This window comes from Sorex araneus, chromosome 2 (genome assembly GCF_027595985.1).
Source record: "Sorex araneus isolate mSorAra2 chromosome 2, mSorAra2.pri, whole genome shotgun sequence".
Taxonomy (NCBI): domain Eukaryota; kingdom Metazoa; phylum Chordata; class Mammalia; order Eulipotyphla; family Soricidae; genus Sorex; species Sorex araneus.
The window spans coordinates 274,900,894-274,920,476 of record NC_073303.1 but is presented as its reverse complement, the minus strand read 5'-3'; the positions used below and the strand labels follow the sequence as shown (position 1 = coordinate 274,920,476).

General features: G+C 51.5%; 1 protein-coding gene across 1 annotated transcript in view; it reads left to right on the top strand.

Moving 5' to 3' along the window:
• Nucleotides 1–1,526: 1,526 nt before the first annotated feature.
• Nucleotides 1,527–19,583, top strand: part of ATP1B3 (ATPase Na+/K+ transporting subunit beta 3) — a 30,559-nt gene continuing 12,502 nt past the window's right edge. Inside the window, exons 1-2 of the mRNA XM_055125714.1 lie at nucleotides 1,527–1,873; nucleotides 18,610–18,738. Of these exons, the coding sequence (XP_054981689.1) occupies nucleotides 1,765–1,873; nucleotides 18,610–18,738 (238 nt within the window). The 5' untranslated portion in view covers nucleotides 1,527–1,764. The remainder of the gene's footprint in view (nucleotides 1,874–18,609; nucleotides 18,739–19,583) is intronic.

Below are 19,583 nucleotides of genomic sequence, written 5' to 3'. Positions count from 1 at the left end.
AATTCCTAACGTCTTGCTTTGCATGCTCTGCATGCAGGAGACCAGGGTGGATCTTGCCGCTCCTGGTCCCCTGTGCAGGGTGGGCGATGACCTCAGAGCACAGAGCCAGGAGTAGCCCCGGAGCAGCCCGAGGTCTGTCCCCCAAACCTAAATGAATCAATTCTCAGATGGCGTACAGTTCATAGCTCCAAACAACAGGCGCGCTACATTTCTCCGTTTGTGATTTACCTGCCCGTAAATCAGAGCCACCGATCCTTGTGTTTCCTAAAATACGCATCTATGGTGGTGGGGAATGGACACGGGTGGAGAGATGTGTGCTGGATCATTGTAGGACTGAGGCCCAGCTATGAACAGCTTTGTAACGGTCGATCTCCCGTACATCCAATTTAAAAAAAATAAAATACGCGCCTTCAAATAAATAAAATACGCACTTTCAAATAAATGAAATACGCACCTTCTACCCCAAAACGCAAATCCTTCCCCTGCACGCCCCCGTCCCTCCCCCACCCCGTCTTAAGTTAGCAGAGCCGGGTGCTCGCCAGCGCCACCCCGCGCAGCAGAGGGGAAGCAGCACCCGTAGCGCCCCACGACCAACGCATCCACCTAGGAGAAAAAGCGGGGAGCGTCTCCCGGGTGCCACCGTACCAAGCCAAGTTGGAGGGGCGAGGGCGGAAAGAACAGAGGGGCGTCCAGTTGACTGAACTCTGGGAGAGCAGGGATATTGATTGCAGCGACAAATCCCGTTGCATCGGGGGAGCCCAGGGCCCAGGGGACTCCTCTGGGCCCCGGTTAGAGTGAAAAGGCTCGAGCTGGCATTCATCGCGCGCAGAACGCCGCAAAGCCAGCACGGGGGCTGCGGGAGGGACCCCGGCGGACGCACTCGCGCAAGCGCCCGTACAGGGCCCCAGGGCGCGTCACAGAGCCCAGCGGGGAACGCGAGGGGACGGCTAAGAGGTGGACGCGGAAGACGGCGGCGGCCGACCCGGCTGTGGGTTTGAGGGGCCACACCCGGCTGTGCTCAGCGCTTCCTCCCGGCCCTGGCGGAGCTCGGGGCGGGGGTCGAGGCTCGAACCCCCGTCGGCCAACTGCAAGGAAGAGAAGCGCCCTGCCCGCTGTCCGGCCCGGAGTCCTCCTCTGGAGAGGCGAGCGGATCCAGGGCCGCACTCAGCGCCCCTTGCCCCGCGCTCGTTAACTCTGAACTGGCCGTTTCGGAAGCGCGCTGGCTTTAGATCGGGATGCCACGGGGCCTCGCGGGCTTCTCCCGCGCAGGATGCTCTAGCCCCGGGCAGGCGGCGCTGGGCGAGGCTCGGGGGCGGGGCCCGAGCGTTCCGGGAGCGGGGCCCTAGCGGCCCGGGGCGGGGCCCTAGCGGCGCGAAGGTGTGGCCCGAGCGTCCAGGGGCGGGGCCTGAGCGGCCCGGAGGCGGGGCCTGAGCGGCCCGGAGGCGGGGCCCGAGCGGCCGGGGCGGGGCGGGGGCGGGGCGTCGCCGGCGCCTCAGGCCGCGGCGGGCGGCGGGCGGGCGGCGGCGACGGCGGCGGCGACGGCGCGGGCCGAGCGGCGCGGGGATTGGCTGCGGCGGGCGGAGACGTCAGGCTCCCGCGGCCCGAGCGGCCGCCCGCCTCGTCCCGGCTCGGCGCAGTCGGCTGCAGCCAGCCTCGCCGTGAGGAGGTGTCCGGAGCCCTCCCGCCCCGCCGAGAGCCGGGTCGCGCCCCCGCGCGCGCCTCGCCGCTGCCCCGCGCGCGCCCGCCCCGCCTCGCCGCCTCACCATGACCAAGACGGAGAAGAAGTCTTTCCACCAGAGCCTGGCCGAATGGAAGCTCTTCCTCTACAACCCCGCCACCGGACAGTTCCTGGGGCGCACCGCCTCGAGCTGGGGTGAGCGGCCGGCCGTTGGGCGCGCCCCGGGGGGCAGCCCGCGGGGCGGGGGCGGGGGCGCGGCGCGCGCGGCGGCGGCGCCCGGCCCGGCGCGCCCCATTCATCGCCCGCGGGGCCGCACGTGCCGCCGCCGGCCTGGCCCCGGGCGCCGGAAGCGGGACCCCCGGGCCGCCTTTGTCCGGGGCCCCCCGCGCCGCCGCCGCCGCCGCCCCGCGCCCGCCGCCGCCGGCCCAGAGGAAATTTCCACTCCCGCCGCGTCCCGTGACCCGCCCGGTGGCCCCTGAGTCACCGCAGCCCCCTCGGCCGGGGAGCGGCGCCGGGCCCGCCGCGAGCGGCGACAGGTTCTCCTCAGCCCTGGGGCCCGGTGGGGGAGGGGCGCGGAGTCAGTTTCGGGGTCTGAAAAAACCCCTTTTCCCTCCCTCTGCTGAGAGACTCAGCGAGGGGGCTCGGGGCTTCCCCCAGCCCGGGTCTTTGTTCCGGTCCGACCCTCCTCACTGGCGCAGCCTGGTAGATGCTTTTTTTTGGGGGGGGGATAATTTTGAAAAATTGTATTAATTTAGTACCCCCCCCTTTTTTTTTTGGTGGGGGCGCGTGGGTGTTGCACCGAAGGGAGCGAACCCGGGTGCCGGGCGGGTTTCGGGGAAGGTGAGTGGCCCCGGCGAGGGCGCCCCCGAAGGACCGAGGGTCCAGGGGGCGTCCCCTGGGGGTGGGCAGCGGCGGCTGGAGGTCCCCCCCGCGCCCCGGGGCCCCCCCATCCTCAGACACACGCCCTCGGGGGATGCCAGGAGACGGACCCAGAAGGAAAGTGGTGATCTTGCGTTGTGCGAAATTACAGATTCCGCGGAGCCAGGGAGAACGCCGGGTCCCCTTGAACCCCGGGCCAGCCCCCTCGCCGAGCTGCAGAGCAGGACTAGCTTTATTATTTAAGGGGGAAAAAAAAAAATCTCCCATCTGGAATTAAATGGGGTGGGTTGTGTGGGGGGGTGGCGGGCGTTGAGGAATTGTTTCTTGAGCGCCCTCGGGTGTTTTTTTTTTTTTTTTTGCAGAAGGAATTTTTGGGTGGGGAAGGGGATTCCGTCTTTGCAGGTGATCTTCCTTTTCCCCCTTCTTGCATCTTGTCATTTCCAGTAGAGTGTCACTTCCCTTGGGGTCGGCGTGGCCGTGGCGCTTGTTAGTGGAGGAAGCAGTCCCTCTCGCCTGGGTCCTATGAGATGGTGAGGTAGAGATTTTTGTTTGATAGTACGTCTAGATACCTTGTGCATATCTGGCTGAGGTGTCGGGCACTCTGGGGCTGGGGGGGTGGCGCAGGAGGTAGGGCGGTATGCCTTGTGTGTGGCAGTCCCAGCCTGACCCCGGTCAAGTCCATGGTGCCCCGAGTGGTCGCCGGAGCAGCGCTGGGTATGAGCCCCAAAGGTTTGCGTGTGAGTGTCCTGGATGTCGGGCGTTCTGTAAGTGCAGTACAGATGCAGTCGGTTTGCTCAGGAGGACTCGGCAGTGTTTTCTTCAGAATTGGCAAGTTTGGGCCCGTGCTGCGGTATCGAGTGGGGCGCTTTCCTTGCATGTGGCCACCGGGTTGGATCCCCAGAACCCTATCTGATCTCTGATCCCATCCCCTATGAGTTACCTGGAGTAACTCCTGAGTATAGCACCTTGGAGTGACAACCCCCCCCCCCCCAGCATTGCAGTGTGTGGCCCCCAAACTGAAAGCCTACTCACTTGTTCTTTTCACTATAGTAAATTCAGTAGTAAGTTCCAGCACGCAGTGGCACGAATGCATGAAAGGCCTTCATAGTCCTGCTCAAACAGAATGCGTCCTTCCAAGGATCTCTGAGGATTGTTTGCTGAAAGCGGGAGTCTGTGCCTCGGCTGTGAGCCCCAGCCGTGCCCGGCAGCCTGTGTGAGAGGGTTGAAAGCCACTGTGCCTCGGCCTGGCCACTGCAGTTTTCTCCTCCCAAGACACTCTTTCTGATTTTGGGCCACACCCAGTATGCTCAGCGGTTACTTCTTTTTTTTTTCTTTTTGGGTCATGCCTGGCGATGCACAGGGGTTACTCCTGGCTTTGCACTCAGGAATTACTCCTGGCGGTGCTCGGGGGACCGTATGGGATGCTGGGAATTGAACCCCGGTGGGCCGCTGCAAGGCAAACACCCTACCTGCTGTGCTATTGCTCCAGCCCCTCAGGGGTTACTTGTGACGGGGCTCAGGACCAAATGGAATGCCAGGGATTGAACCCAGCTCAGCTGTGTACACGGCAAGCTTCTATCCTCTCTCTCACTCCAGCTCTTCAACACTTTTTCACCCTAGAAATATTTACATTGTGCAGGTATCTAGGTGTGTAACATAGGTGTATACATCTTAATAAATCAGGAAGGAATTGAAAACTTTTTGAATTCCACAACCCCATTTGGGCCTGGGACCCAGAGTTTCAGAAGCAAGACCCTAGTGTGTCCGAGTCTGCTGGAGAAAAGGGGTGCCTGATTGCTCTCCCAAGCAAGATCCCTACTTTTCCCCCCCTCTTTTTTTTTCTTTTTTTGATTTTAGGCCACATCTGGAGTTGGTCAGGAATCCTTGGTAGGACTTGGGGGACCCTATGGGAGTGCCAGGGATCAATCAAACCCAGGTGGGCTAGTACATGGCAAGTGCCTTACCTGCACTTCTGTCACTCCATCCCCCAGATACTTTTAACATGTTGCTATAGATGTTTCTGTTTTCACTGGGCAGGTGTTTTGGGTGCTACCCTTTGGTGCTTGGGCTGTTAGTAACTCCTGGCAGTGGTCAGGGGGACCCTATGCATGGACCGGGATTGAACCTGTTAGAACTTTCAGAGAACACTGCGTGCAGTAAGTGTTTTACGGTTTCTCAGTTTATTGAGGGTATCTACCATGTCAAGCAAAGAGTGTTACTTTTTTTTTTCCTTCCTCGGTTTTTGAACCACTCCAGGCATTGCTCAAGAGCTGTTGGCTCTGTTCAGTTACCAACCATATGCACCCTGGACCCTCCTACATGCAAAGCATATGAAATCTCTGATTTTTAGGGCACTTTGTTTTTCTTTATTTTTTCTATTTGTTTTTTGGGCTACACCCGGAGGTGCTTACTGGCTCTCTGCTCAGGGATCCGTCCTGGTGGATGTGGGGGATTGATTGAACCTGGGTCAGTCTCGTGCAAAGCCAGCACCCAACTCACTGTACTCTCACTCCAGCCCTTCAGGGCATGTTTTTAATAGCTGACTAGTGTTCTTTTGTCTAGTTGGCCGCACTAATTGTTTTTTCATGTACCTGCAACGGAACACAGGAGTTTCACATATGCTCGGCTAGTAATGTACCCCTTGAGCATTCCTCCCTCTAAGCTATGATTTTTTTTTGTGGGGTGTGGGGGCTGCTATCCAGCTGTTAAAAGGAGCCTACCTCCCTACTTCTGCTAGGAGGGGGTAACGCCAGTGGACGCTGGGGTACCATGCTGTGCCCAGAATGGAATTTGATCCTCTGGCTTGCAAACATGCAGTCAGCTCTTTGAGCTGTTTCTTTAGCCTGTACTGTTTGTGTGTGTGTGTGTGTGTGTGTGTGTGTGTGTGTGTGTGTGTGTGTGTGTGTGTGTTGTGTTTTGTTTTTTTTTGTCGGGGTGGTAGAGAGGTGGGGGCAAACCCGCTATGCACAGAGCCTATTTCTGGTTCTGCCCTCAGAGTTCACTCTCGAGGGCTTGGGGATTAAACCCTGATTGGCCATGTACATCTTTGTTTTTGTTTCTTAAGTGAATTTATTGGAGTGGAGAGAGTGCAGAAAAATAGTACAGCGGGTAGGCTCTCACCTTAGAGTTGGCTGACCTGGGTTTGATGCTTTGCACCAATATGGTCTCCCCAGCCCCGCCAGGAGTGATCCCGGAGCACAGAGCCAGGAGTCTTGCCTTGAGAACTGGCAGATTGGCCCCAAAACAGCAGCAACACCAACAAAAACCCCCGAAACTAAACTCAAATTTATTAACTTGTATATGTAAAAAAAAAAAATTCACGTAAGATACCCAGGGGGAAATGAGTAATTCTCGATTGTTTTTAGAAAGCTCTCCTCCCATTCTCCTTGACCTTTACAAGCTCCTTTCCTGGGGGTGTGTTTCTGTTGCTGGAATTTTTAGTTCATGTACAATATACATTCCTTTTATGTTTTAGAAATACATTAAAATTTTTTTTCCTTTTCCTTAACTGCATTTTTTTGCTTTTTGGGTCACACCCAGTGATGCACAGGGGTTACTCCTAGCTCTGCACTCAGGAATTACTCCTGGCGTGCCGGGGGGCATATGGGATGCTGGGAATCGAACCCAGGTCGGCCGCAAGCAAGGCAAACCGCCCTACCCACTGTGCTATCATTCCAGCCCCTTAATTGACTTCTTTATATAGATGGCCAAGCTATCTTTGTTAAAGTGGCTGGATCTTTGAGTTTGTGGAGAAAAGATTTTCTTATTGCAAGGCTTTGTAAAGATGTTAATTCAAGAGGTTTTTGTTTGTTTGTGTTTTTTTTTTACACCCAAGTCTTGCCCCACAGTCAACCCATTTACTCTGAGGTTTGACTGATTTACTCTGAGGTTCCTCTGCTAGGGCATTAGCTATATTGAGAGCACATTATTATTGACTTTGGTTTGGGGGCCTTACCACGCAGGCCAAAACTTGCTCCACTGAACTCTCGCTCCAGCCTAAGAAGATGCATTTATTTTGTTTATTGGGGTTGCTCCTGGCTCGGCTTGGGTTGCTCATGTTGGTACTCAAGGGACCATATGTGGTGCTGGGGATTGAACCGAACCATAGACGCAACTGAACTGGAGTCAGCTGCAGGCAAGGCAAGCACCTTAACCCCTGTATTATCTGTCTTAATCAAGAACAAACATTTAAACAATTTTGCCCTGATAAAATGGAAATTCTTTTCTATTACATCTCATTGCCTTAAGATAGCTCTCTCTGAGGGTTGCAGAGATTAAGTCTCTTGCCTTGCCTGTGGCCAAGCCTGGTTTGATCCCCAGTACTTTGTGGTCCCCCTGTGGTTGAAGCAGGGAGGTGGGGTGGAGGGGGTTTGCCCCGGTAATCTGTACCTGGGGTAGCAGCTCAGCACCCTCGGGCCATTGCATTGATCCGCAGGCCTGGTTGGTGGAGTCTTTGGGAAGGATGTCCTGAACCCGACTTGGGAGGCCCCCAAATACAGACATGTATTTTGGTCTCTAGTGGCTATTTGTGTAGTTGACCAGCAGATTTGGTAGCAGTTTCAGAGGTCACTAGAATCAACTTGGTGGACTTGTCAGCCTTCTAGAGCACAACGGGGTTGGCGATCCAGGTGTTCCCAGAGCTGACTTTCCTAGCTAAGCCTGCCGACCCACCAGCAGTGCATGGTCTCAGTGGAAACAGGGCAGAGCACTTAGCAGCTAATGTGTCTCTGAGCCTAATTGCATTAAATATAATAAAGGTAAAATAGATTAGAGATCAAGCTAATCTATAAGGCATTTATGCCTATGTAGTGTTGCAGTTAACTTTTCTCCCCCTTATTTTTTGGCCTACGTGAGTGGGGCCCTGGGGTGCTCAGGATCGAACCCTGGGCACGCAAAGCACGCAAAACATTTTCTGTATCTTGCTGTGCTTTCTCCCCAGCCTTGCAATTAACTTTCTTTTATAGGGTAGTAAAAAGTCCGTTTATCCTCCTCAGTTTATTATAAGGAATAATGTTTCATGAAGCTTTTGTATATGCAGATAGTCTGATGTAAGAGGATGTTACTGTGACTCGTCTTCAACATTTAGTGGAAGTGGGGGGGGATTTTGGACCACAGCTGACTGCCCGGGGCTTCCTCCTGGTGGCTGTGCATAGGGATCACTCCTGGTGGTTCTGGCCACAGGTGTGCTGATTGAACTGGGGTCAGCCGAGTGCAGAGCAAGTGTCTTAACCCCTGTACTCTCTCTCCAGGTCCCAGAATGAAAAACTGTTTAAGCCCCTAATCTCGCCCAGTGTCTTCAGTGTAAAGACGAAAACTTGCCCTCTCTGAAATGATGTGTTCAAATTCATTCGGTGAGGGAGTCCTTGGACTTTAGGCTCACTCCATGTCCAAAGCATGCTTCCTTTTTTAAAAATTGAACTCATTCTAGGGTTTGATGTCATTTAATGACATCACTGGTATGCTTGTGGCAGTTCATTCAGTTATCGGCAGGGCTAAAGAGAGAGCACAGCGGTTAGGGCCTTGCCTTGCATGTAACCGAACCTGGTTTGATTTCTGGCACCATATATGCGCCTTAGAGCACTGCCTGATGTCCCCCCAAACAAAAATGTTACATGAAAGTAGATGCATCCTATTAATAGTATCTTAAACTTGAGTTTTGGTTTCCGAGCCAGGGCTCTTCCCGTAAGGCTCTATTTTGTTCATGTTCCTTCCAGCGTACCCATTTTTCTCGTAGCTCCATTTTCTCATGCTGCTTCCATTTTGCTCTAGCAGTTACACCTTATATAATGTTGCTGCCTGTTTCCTAGGTTATGAGCTTATTCACTCTTTACTCATCGTTGATTTCCTAACTCCGGGCACTTAGTTGCCTGGCACTTAGTAGGTATGTAGTAAAAATGGTCTGAGTGCGTGAGCAGGGTTCGGAGCTGTTTCTGTGCCAGTGCCTTGAATGGGCTTGTAAGTGTTCTTGTGTAACAGTTCTCCAATGTTTGGGCAGACCCTTCATGTCTCTGTCTCTCTCTCTTCTCTGTCTCCGTCTGTCTCCTACAGCACTGCTGGGTTTTCAGGCAAGCACGACGTTCAAAGAAGCTTCCAGCGAACTTCCTCTGTGGGAGATCTTTGTGGCATGCCTGGGCAATGCCTCTTGGTCAGAGGAGCAGAACCAGGGCTCATTATCCAGGCCTACTTGCTTTCTTGTTCTGTTCAGCTTCGTAGCTCGCTCCTCAAGAGAGCCTTGAGAAAGCTTCCTCCCCCCTTTTCCTTTTTGGCCACACTTGGTGATGCTCAGGGCTTACTCCTGGCTGTGTACTCAGGAATTACTCCTGGTGGTGCTGGGGTGCTGGGGATTGGCTGCATTCGAGGCCAATTCGAGTACCTCCTATGGTAGTACTCCGGCCTCGGGGGCGGGGGGACACAGACTCCATGGTACTTGGTGTCCTCCCAGTTCTGGGTTTGGAATTCGCTGCCCACAGTCGGGGGATGAGAGGGTGTATATATATGGGGCTGGTCACGGCGAACTGAGCCTCCTCGTGTGTAAGGCCCTGGGTTTCCTCTCCAGCACCACAAAGAAATAACTTAGCGACTGAGCCATTTTGGAGGCCCCCTGCCTCCCCCCTTTTTTTTTAAGTGCAAGGGATATTGAACACAGGACCTTATACTTGCTAGGCAAGTGTTTTCCCACTAAACTATGCCCCTGGCCCAGAGCTGCCGCTTCCTGTAACTTCTCACTTACATTTTGTTGATGGCCAGGTAAGGTACTGACTCCTGACTAAGGCCTGAATTAGCTCTCGCTCTCACGCGCTCCCTCTCTCTCCTCCCTCATCCTTTCTCTTCTCCCTCGCTCCCTGTTATAAAAAAGTGCTGGCAGTTTTCTCTAAACGGGAATTAATACACCCCTCACTGTAGCTCACCTTTGAGATGTGTCCCCAGGAGAGGTCTACACAAAGCTTGTACCAGCTTAGCTCCATCCAGAGTAGATCCAAATTGAACACCACCCATCGGAGCCTGCAGGAGAACCGGGAGCTGTGGCCTGGAGTGGGGCCATTGCAGCTCCCACAGCACGAGGGGTCTGAAGTGCGCCGGAAGGACTCTAGAGACAGATCAGCCGCTGCAGGGCTGCTCAGAGGGAATTGAGTGGTATTTCCCCCGGGCCATGCGCTTGGTGGGTGGACTAGCCCGACCCTTCTTGATCCTAAATATACCCTCGACCATTGTCCTGTTCATGTGCAAATGCTGGAGAGCTCAGGGGTGAAGAGCAATGACCTGTAACTTGAAATGCATAAAAAATGCATAAAAAATGGCTGGCCTGTCCCTGTGGGCTAGGGCTAGTAGAATGTGAAGGTAGAGTTTCTTCGTGTGTGTCAAGGTTCCTGAGTGAACGTTTCGGGAGTGCTGTGTAGAGGTTGCTCTGCCCAGCCTTCCTTCTAGCTCCTCCTGGGACCTGTCCTGCCTAATGGTTGTCTAGTGGTGACCTGCCTGCCACTGTTTATCTCTGTGTGTGGTTATGTGAGGGTACGTAGGAAGAGGTTATTTTCTTTTGCTTTTTTTACGTGAGTAATAGGAAAACTATCTGGTAAGAGTTTATCCCCCCACTTAATATGCCTTGGCTATGTTTCCATGTCAGTAGTACATGGGGTTATCTCATGTGAGTGGGTGCTGACTGCTCCTGACTGGGGAGAGAGACAGTACATATGTGGATGTACGTATGTATCTCTGTGGTATTTAATTTTTTCCAATTTTTCTCTCTCTTTTTTTTTGCAGTTCAGCCAGAGATAATGCAGGGATTAAGGCATGGACCTTCCATGCAAATAGTTTGGTTCAGTGCCCGGAACCACTGCTAGGAGTGGCCCCTGAGCACAGGACCAGGAGTAGCTCTGTGAAGCCTGTTTCATGTGACCCAGAAACCCAACACAATGCCCAACAAATGTTGTGCATGTGTGCCAGTGCTTACTTAGGGGTGCATGCTGAGAAGGGGGGCTGCCATTGAAGTGGACGTTTCTTTCTATTGGCAATAGATTATTCTCCTAGGGAGCTTTGCAATTTGTTAAAATTAAAAATTTTTTTATGAGATTGTTCACAATAATTTTTTATTCAGTATTTCAGCCCGCGATTTGTATTTTTAATTAAACTTTTGTTGTTTGTTTTTTGGGCCACACTTGTTGGTGCTCAGGGCTTATGCCTGAGTCTGCTCATCTCCAGCCACTGATTGGTGTTGTTTTCTTAAAATCTCCTAATTTGAATATAGTCTCATTTTGTTTATTTATTGCTTTTTAGACCACACCTGATGATCATCAGGGGTGACTTTTTTTTTAAAATTGAATCACCACGTGGAAAATTACAATGCTTTCAGGCTTAAGTCCCAGTTATACAATGCTGAAACAACCATCCCTTCACCAGTGCACATATTCCACCACCAAAAAAACCCCAGTATACCTCCCATCCCCCCACCCACCCACCCCCTGCCTGTGTAACTGATAAATTTCACTTTACTTTCTCTTTACTTTGGTTACATCCAATATTTCAACAAAAAACTCACTATTAGTGTTAGGAGTTCCCCACTGGAGTCAGATCTGCTCTGAAGAGATATGAGGTTGCGCGGCCACTATCGGCTTTGGATTTCTGTATTTTAGCAACTGAGTCCAGGGAAATTTCTTCCAGAAATTGGATCATTGCAAGCTTGTATCTCTCAGTAGTGGTCCTCATAATATGGTGGTTGCCACGCCCTTCCCCCCCCTCCTCCGGCAAGGAAAATGCGAGAGAAAAAACCTTTCCCCTCCTGGGCAGGCGTGGGGCCGTGGCTTAGTTCTCAGTCTGGAGACATTTCTGCAAGAAGCTGCCGGTACCAAAAGTAGTTTAGCTGGCCTCTGGATTCATGCTCGTGCAGCTGCGGTGAGGCCGCACATGTGCTGCCGCCAGGATCACGTCTCGGCAGAGAGCCAGGAGTGACTCTTGGCACTGCTCTCAGGAATTACTCCTGCCGGTGCTGGGGGACGACATAGGATGCTGGGGATCGAACCTGGGTTGGCCGAGTGCAAGGCAGATAAATGCCCATCCCACTGTACTATGGGCTCGGGCCCATAGTCTTGAGTTTTAATACCTGGCTTTTTGGTTTTTTTTTTTACTGAATACCTAGAAGGCTGCTGTGGATCTTCCCAGGAACTGCTCTGATGACTACTTAGCTTTGCATTTTGACTAGACTAATTTTTATGTCTGGTCAGTGTTTCCTTATTGGTGCCCAGCATTAAACTCAATGCTCTCTACCACCGAATCTTCCTGGGAGGTTTTTGTTTGTTGGTTTTGGGGCCACACCCAGTGGCACCCAGGGCTTGCTACACAGTACTTGGGAACATGGGGAGGGGGATTAAAAGCCGTCCACTGCTGCAGGCAGAGCTCTGTACCCCTGTGCTACCTCGAGCCTTCTGGCAGGGTGTTTGCTTTGGTTTTTGCTTATGGTCCACCCTTACGGTGCCCAGGGTTTGCACCTCACTGTGCTCAGGGATCACTTGGCGGTGCTCAGGCATCCAGGCGAGTGGGCACTGGGAATCGAACAGTCAGCTCTGAGGCAGGTGCTTTACCTCGGACTGTTGGTGGCCCCAGGTTTGTCTCTTTAAAAAGTTTGGTATTATATAAGATTTTCTAAGATAAAGAAACCAGTATTGTAGCCAAGGCCCTCCTTGACCACATCCCCAGCCATTTCCTCCCTTCGGGTTACCACTGTGTAGGAATTGGCTCCCTTCCTCCCTCCCACCTGGTGGTGCTCAGGAGTTACTCCTGGCTTTGCACTCAAGGATTACTCTTGGCAGTGTTTGGGGGGACCATGTGGGATGTCGGGGATTGAATTTGGGTCAGCTGTGTGCAAGGCAAATGCCCTACCTGCTGTACTACCGCTCTGGCCCCCTGAGTTTAATTTTTTCTTCATGAAACAATGTCGTTACAGTTATTTTTTTTGTCATTCCGAGGTGAATTTTACTTTTTATTTGGGTGGTGGTTTTCAGGGGCTTCCTGACTGCTCAGGAGTGACCCCTGGTGGTGCTCAGGGAACCATACGTGGTGCTGGGACTAGTTAGGGTTGCGTCCACCTGAGCCACGGGGAAGGCCAAGTGCCTTATGTTGTGTATGGTCATTCCGGTCCCTCTGCTACATTAAAAAAATACTGTTCATGATTTTTTTTTTTTTCTTTTTGGGTCACACCCGGCGATGCACAGTGGTTACTCCTGGCTCTGCACTCAGGAATTACTCTTGGCGGTGCTCAGGGGACCATATGGGATGCTAGGGATTGAACCTGGGTCACCCGCGTGCAAGACAAACGCCCTGCCTGCTGTGCTATCGCTCCAGCCCCTGTTCATGATTTTTCATCATGCATTTTCTATATTTTGTCCCTGCCTGCTCCACCCTGTGGATTATTTTTTTAAATTTCATTTTCTTTAACATCCATGAGTTGTCCGTGGGTGTGTGTCTCCCCCCCACCCCACTTACTCTTTGATTTCTTCTTTTGGGGAGAGGTATTGCTTGGTCTGTTCTTTGAGGTAAGATTGGGGCAGAGATATAGTCGCTGAAGGCCCGTGTATGTCTGGAAGTTCCACTCTTTGAATATTCATGATCATTCTTCTCTGACTTGGAAGTAGATTTCATTTCCGCTGCTCAGGGGTTTCCCAACCATCCTTCCTCTTTGCCTCCTGAGTGTTCCTTCAGCCCTGCCCCCACTTAGTACCACATTTCACTGCGTGGTCATCACACCCTGTGCTTTTTAGTTTAGCCTTAACAGCTTCCCAGGATGATCATACCCCATTTTTTTTTATCGGGAGTGGGCCAAATACATAAAATGTGACTACATATATATATATATGATCTTTTGGTGGGGGGGAAGGAGGGCTTGGGGCCACATTTGGTGATGCTCAGGTGTTATTCCTCTCCTGGCTCTATTCCGGAATACTTCGGGGGCCCCAATGGGGTGCTGGGGATCGAACCCAGGTCACCCATGTGCAAGGCAAGTGTCCTACCCATTGTATTGCCTCTCCAGCCCCCAACACATGAACTTTTTTGGGGGGGTGGGCATACCTGAGGATGGATGCTCAGGGCTTGCTGCTGGCTCTGTTCCCGAATCACCCCTGGCAGGCTGAGAGGGCCGTGTGGGGTGCTGTGATGGAACCTGGTTGGCCTCATGCATAGCAAACGTCGTACCCGCTGTGTACTTGCTTCGACCTCCCAACACATGATCTTTTAGAAAGACAGATATTAATGTCATTTGTTCAGTAAAAATCATTCTCTTTAATTGGGGAACAAAGGCAAATGGTCCTAGGACAACTGGGCCTCTACATGCACAACAGTAGCTGTGCAGAAAGTATTTCAGGATGGATTAAAGATCCAAACCTTAGCACTAAAGCCATGCAGTCTTCAAAAGCAAAGGCTGATGAAAGTCTCCGTGACGTCCCGTTCAGTGCGAGTAACCAGAGAAAGTAGAACTGAATCTGACTTGAGCAGATGGTGCTGGAGATGGAGCCTGGCGGAGCCCAAGCTTCTCATACATGAAGTGCAGCCCCTGGCACCTCCACTGTTTCTGTTTTTCTGGTGAAGCAAGAAAGGTTTTTGTTTGGACGTTTATGAAACGTGGGGGGAGAGGGAGGGAGAAGTACATGTTCAAGAGGGAACACAGGCAAAGGGGAAACAAGGGAACAGACCAGCAAGTGTGGGCATTAGGATGAAAGCGAAAAGAACCCGTAGAATGGGAGAGGGCCACCATCCATCTGCTTTCATTTGTGATATAGAATGAACTGTAGTGCCGTCAGAAAAAATGAGAAAGGAACCTAATTTAAGAACGGGCAGGGCTGGGAGAGGGGGGTTAGGGTGTTATGGAGTTTCAGGGGATAAATGTTGGCCTCGCACGAAGCTGACACATTCCCCCCACTCCCATGCGATCCCCAACATCTTATAGAACCTGGGCATAGTCCCCCAAATTACTGAAAGTGGGCCCAAAATATCAGTAGTTACCCACAGGAGGTGGAAGTAATCTAAAAAGCCCAGATTATTTAAATCAGCTTTGTTCTTTAATCATTAGGGAAATGCAAATTAGCTTGTTTTTCATGCCCAGTCTGTTGAGGACCCTTGCACTGGGGCTGGAGAGGTGGTACAGAGGGTAGGGTGCTTGTCTCACATACAACCAAACCTGGGTTTGATCTCTGGCTCCCCGTGTGCTCCCCTGAACACTGCCAGAGGGATCCCTGAGCACCGAGTCGGGAGGAAGCCCTGAGAACTGGCTGTGACCCCCAAACCAAAATAAAGACTGTGCGTTGCTGGGGCTGTGGAGTAGTTTCGGAAAGTTGCACCATTGCAGTAGGACCTGTAGTTCGCATATGACTGCAGTGCATGAGCTCTACAGGTTTTGTGAGAATTATTTAAAGTTCTATGTCTGTTGTTGTGGGGTGTGGGGGACCCAGTAGCGTGCAGGGGGCTGTTCTTTAATACTCAGGGAATCACGCAGTGCTGGGGACTAACCTGGTCTTCCCACATGGAAAGTGTGTGCTTGACCCAGCTGTCTCTGGGCCCCACTGTAAGTCATTTGAATTTTCTTGGGGGAAGCATGTCCAGTGGTGCTCAGGGACTACACCTAGCTCGTGTCTTGGGGGTCTAGGAATGCTTGTGCCTGCACTCAGCTGTTGAGCTCTTTCCAGCCCCACGTAAGTAAAAGACTTTAAACTTCTTCATACTGATTTTATTGGCCAGGGGAGGGGGGTGACCACATGCATTTGTGCTCTTACTAGTGGCTGTGCTCAAGGATCACTCCTGGCAGTATTCAGGGGAGCTTAGGGGGTGCCAGAGTGAACCCAGGGTTGCCTGCCAGTGTGGGTTTCGAGGGAGAGAGAATGAAATCCAGGCAAGCTAAATGACTTACCCAGTGTACTGTATCTCCTTGGCCCTCTTGGATTTCTTTTTTTGGGGGGGGTTTGGGTCACGCCCGACGATGCTCAGGGCTGACTCCTGGCTCTACACTCAGGAATCACTCCTGGCGGTGCTCAGGGGACCATATGGGATGCTGGGAATCGAACCTGGGTCGGCCGCATGCAAAGCAAATGCCCTACCGGCTGTACTATCGCTCCAGCCCCAGGATTTTTACAAACCAGAGTTTGGGGATGAAAAGAGGGCTTCACGACAGGCGCAGATGCTTTGTATGTGGAGCCCAGGTTTGAGCCCCAGCACCATGTCGGCTGGACCATGTTGTGGGCTCAAGCACATGTTTAGGAGGCCCAGGTTTGATCCTTAGCATCACATATGGCTCCCCCAAACTCTGCCGGTGGTGATCCTTGAGCACTGCTGGGGTGTTTGCCCCAAACAAAAGCAGTTACCAGAGACAGCATTATATTTGATATTTGATTATGCTTTTTTGTAATGACCGTTAACCTCAGGCTGCTCTAAAATAGCAGTTCCAGCCACAGGCCAAGGCAGCTCTTTCCATTCTGTATCATCGCTTTGGCCCCTGAACTGTTAGTTTCTTAAGTTAATGACATTGGCATTCATTCTTTATGGTTTGTGGCTGAGGAATTTGGGGATAGAGTCCTTCAGTTTGGGTTGGTTGATTGTTTTCCCACCACCACTAATGGAGTCAGAAGAACACATTGGCAGTTTCCACGCCCACCAATTAGGTGGGGGTGCTGTCAGCAAGTGTGAGCTTCACCCCCTTATCAGAGGGGCACTTGCCCACTTATGTCTTTATCTTTTGCTTAGGGTTTTTGGTGGTGTTTTGTTTTTAAGCCATACCCAGCTCAGCTGGTTGCTATTTCTGGCTCTGTGCTCAGGGGTTACTCCTGGTGGGGCTCTGGGTGCCTGGGATTTAGCCCCTGCCGCACACGTGCAGTGCAAGTCCCCTGCCCACTGTACTCTCCTGTCCTTTCTGGTAGAGTTTACATTTGTTTAAATAGAAAAGAGGTTGATGGGGCTGGAGTGATAGTACAGCAGGTAGGGCGCCTGCCTCGGATACTCCTAGCTCTGGGCCTAATTTAGGCCCAGTATTGAGCCTAACAATGGTCCAGTATTGACCTGTTAAATAGCAGGTTTGGAAGTTGGCAGGAAGCTCATTCAAAAAGGAAAAACTTTCAGGAAGCAATTCCAAGGGTGGAAATTACTTAGTTTTTTTTGTGTTTATACTTCCTGTATTTAAAGTTCAATTAATGATCACTGGTGTTCATGGAATCAGATTATCCTGATAATCAGGACATGACTATTAAACTGTACATCTGTTTTATGAACATGGTTCAGAAAGTTTTGACATTTTGTTTTCACTGTAACTTTTTTTTGTGCTTTTTGATTTTTGTTTCGTGGTAGACCTTGCTTGGCATATGCACAGCCAAGTGTTCTGAGCTTGAGTTGCATTTTCATTATTTTCCTAGACATTTAAAATCAGATGCCAAGGCCTGCCTTGGAATGTTTTGAGGTGGTTTAAAAATACTGGTAAGAATTAAGACTTTATGACTTCTCCAGTTTCATATCTACTAGATCCACCCACAAGCTACTCTGGTTTCTGTCAGTGAAAGTTTTATTGGGACACTGCCCCCAATTCGTAAATTTACAAATTTGTCAACCCCGGTGGGCTGAGTGGGGGATTTCGTGCCTGCCAAATCCTGATCTGAAAGAACATTTCCCTGCTTTATTTAGCTCATCAACTTTGGGCCTGGGCTGTATCACTCTTTAGCTCTGGTGTCAGGAGCACTCCTTGGAGACGGGTCTTTCTTTTCCTTTTCTGCAGTTGGATCACAATGTGTGGTAGGAAGGTGACGTGGTCTGGAGGAGACAGGTGTTTCTTTTCTTCTTGTCATCCCCTGGTAATTGGGGGGTGGGGTGGGGGAGTGCAGGAAGGATGCTTGTCTAGACGAAATTGCTTTCCCTTGAAAGGGTGTGGTGGGGGGAACAGTTTTTGACCAGCAGCTAAGAAGCAAGTTAGGGCTGGATAGTTCAACAAGTAGGGCGTTTGCCTTGCACGCAGCCGACCTGGGTTCGATCCCCAGCATCCCATATTGTCCCCCAAGCACCGCCAGGAGTGATTCCTGAGTGCAGAACCAGGAGTAACCCCTAAGCATTGCTGGGTGTGACCCCCCCCCCCGCCAAAAAAAAAAGCAAGTTAAAGTTCCAGCTTTGGCAAAGTGTTTTGGGGGTTGTGGTTAGGCCTTTTGAGGATCAGAGGAAGTTAGGAGTCATGGTAGCACATTCTGGAGGGGAAGTGGCTGTATATAAAAGATAGGAGTTCGGAAATCACAGATGTGCTCTGACGGGGGTCGGGGATTCTTGCTTGGAAATGTTTGTGGTTGATTCATCCGAAGGGGATGAAATGTTCTTCACTTATGCATCTTGTTTCCTTGGCAGAGGGCTGTCAGTTTTTAAACATTTTAGTACAAACATGTGGCACTATATCAGTACATGATCTTGCTATTAACCACTTCTGATAAGCTTTAGATAGAGATGTAAGTAAGCAGCTGGTGAAGGGTAGATCTTAGCAGTCCTGCTTGTGAGGCAGTGGTGGGCGAGAGTGCCTTGCCCTTGGCCCCTGGCCCCGCCAGGCCTGGCTGCTACTGCTCTGGGCCTCTCATTACCTTGCAGGGCCCACCCTGGCACTGGGGTCATTGAACATCTTCATGCTTTGCCCTCGGCACAGTTGTGGCTGTTCCTTAAAGTCAACTTAATATTTAATACTAACACGTACGCAGATACTTCTGACTAGGAAATATGGGGCCGTTGCCTAATTTGCCTGTTTACAAATTAAAAGAAAAATAGAGGTACATTGGGAGCTTTATCCCAATTAAGTTTTCATTTTTCTAGAGGGCCTCAATTCCATATTGGGAAGCACTTCCTTCTCCGTATGTGGTGGGACTGAACAAGAGTCTGCTCTGTGGCCGCAGTTGGGAAGGGATGAAGGAGGGAAGGGTCCCTGACCCCAGGAAAACATTGCTGGGAGGGCCGCTGGGTATGGAGGCACGTAGCCGTGCAGGACAACAGCTGTCCCAGGCTTCGGTGGTAGCCCCAGCACCAGCGTGTGTCTGTGGAGCTCATTGCACCTGTTTCCTTTCCAGGTTTGATCTTGCTCTTCTACCTGGTCTTTTATGTGTTCCTGGCTGCACTCTTCACCTTGACAATGTGGGCGATGCTTCAGACGCTGAGCGACGAGGTTCCGAAATACCAAGACCGCATTCCTAGTCCAGGTAGTATGTCCGTTTCCACTCCCCAGGCTCTTCGCAGCTGTGAGCTGCCCTTGAGCCTGATCCTATGTCTTCACTCAGCTCTACATTCCTGGGGAGCCAGATGTGGTGCTTGGGATTGAACCTGGACCCGCTAGGTACAGGGCCAAGTAAGCAAGCACCTTGCCCGCTGTCTTTTCTCCCCAACACCTGTGAAAGTCTTTAGAGGCCGCCGTGTAGCCGTGTCCATGTGGCCTGATCTAGCATTTACGTGCTTTATACGAATGTTGGCTGGGGATCTTGCTAATAAATTCGCCCAGGACTCAGTCACCTACAGCGCAGAATGATCCCAACTAAAATGTTCTTTGTGCCCAGGCCCCACTGACTCTGAGCCTATGTTAGTTACTGTTACCACTAGGTGGTATACTGTTTCAGAAGGTCAAATCTGGACCTGGAGTGGAGCTCCACTGTGAAGAACATGGTTTGCATGTAAGAGGCCCTGCTTAGTTCCTGACACCAGTACATAAGTACATGTGATACCATACTTATGAAGTATGGAGGTTTGGGGGTGGGGTGTCACGAATGGAACTGGCAGTGATAGGGGCTACTCCCAGTTCCATGCTTGGGGGTTGCTTCTGGAATTGCTGGCTGACCACGTGCTTTGTGGGAGCTCTGTCCCCACTGAGCCAGGTTCTGGCGTCACTGTGATCCAGTAATGGTTTGAGATGATCTCGAAACGGAATGCTTTTCTTTCAGATACTGTAATCATAGTAGTGGGAAGTTATTGATAACTGCCGGGGACCTCCTTTGAGAGCTAAGAGGAAGAGGAGAAGGGAACTGCTGGTCACTCTTCCCCCTTTTCTTTCACT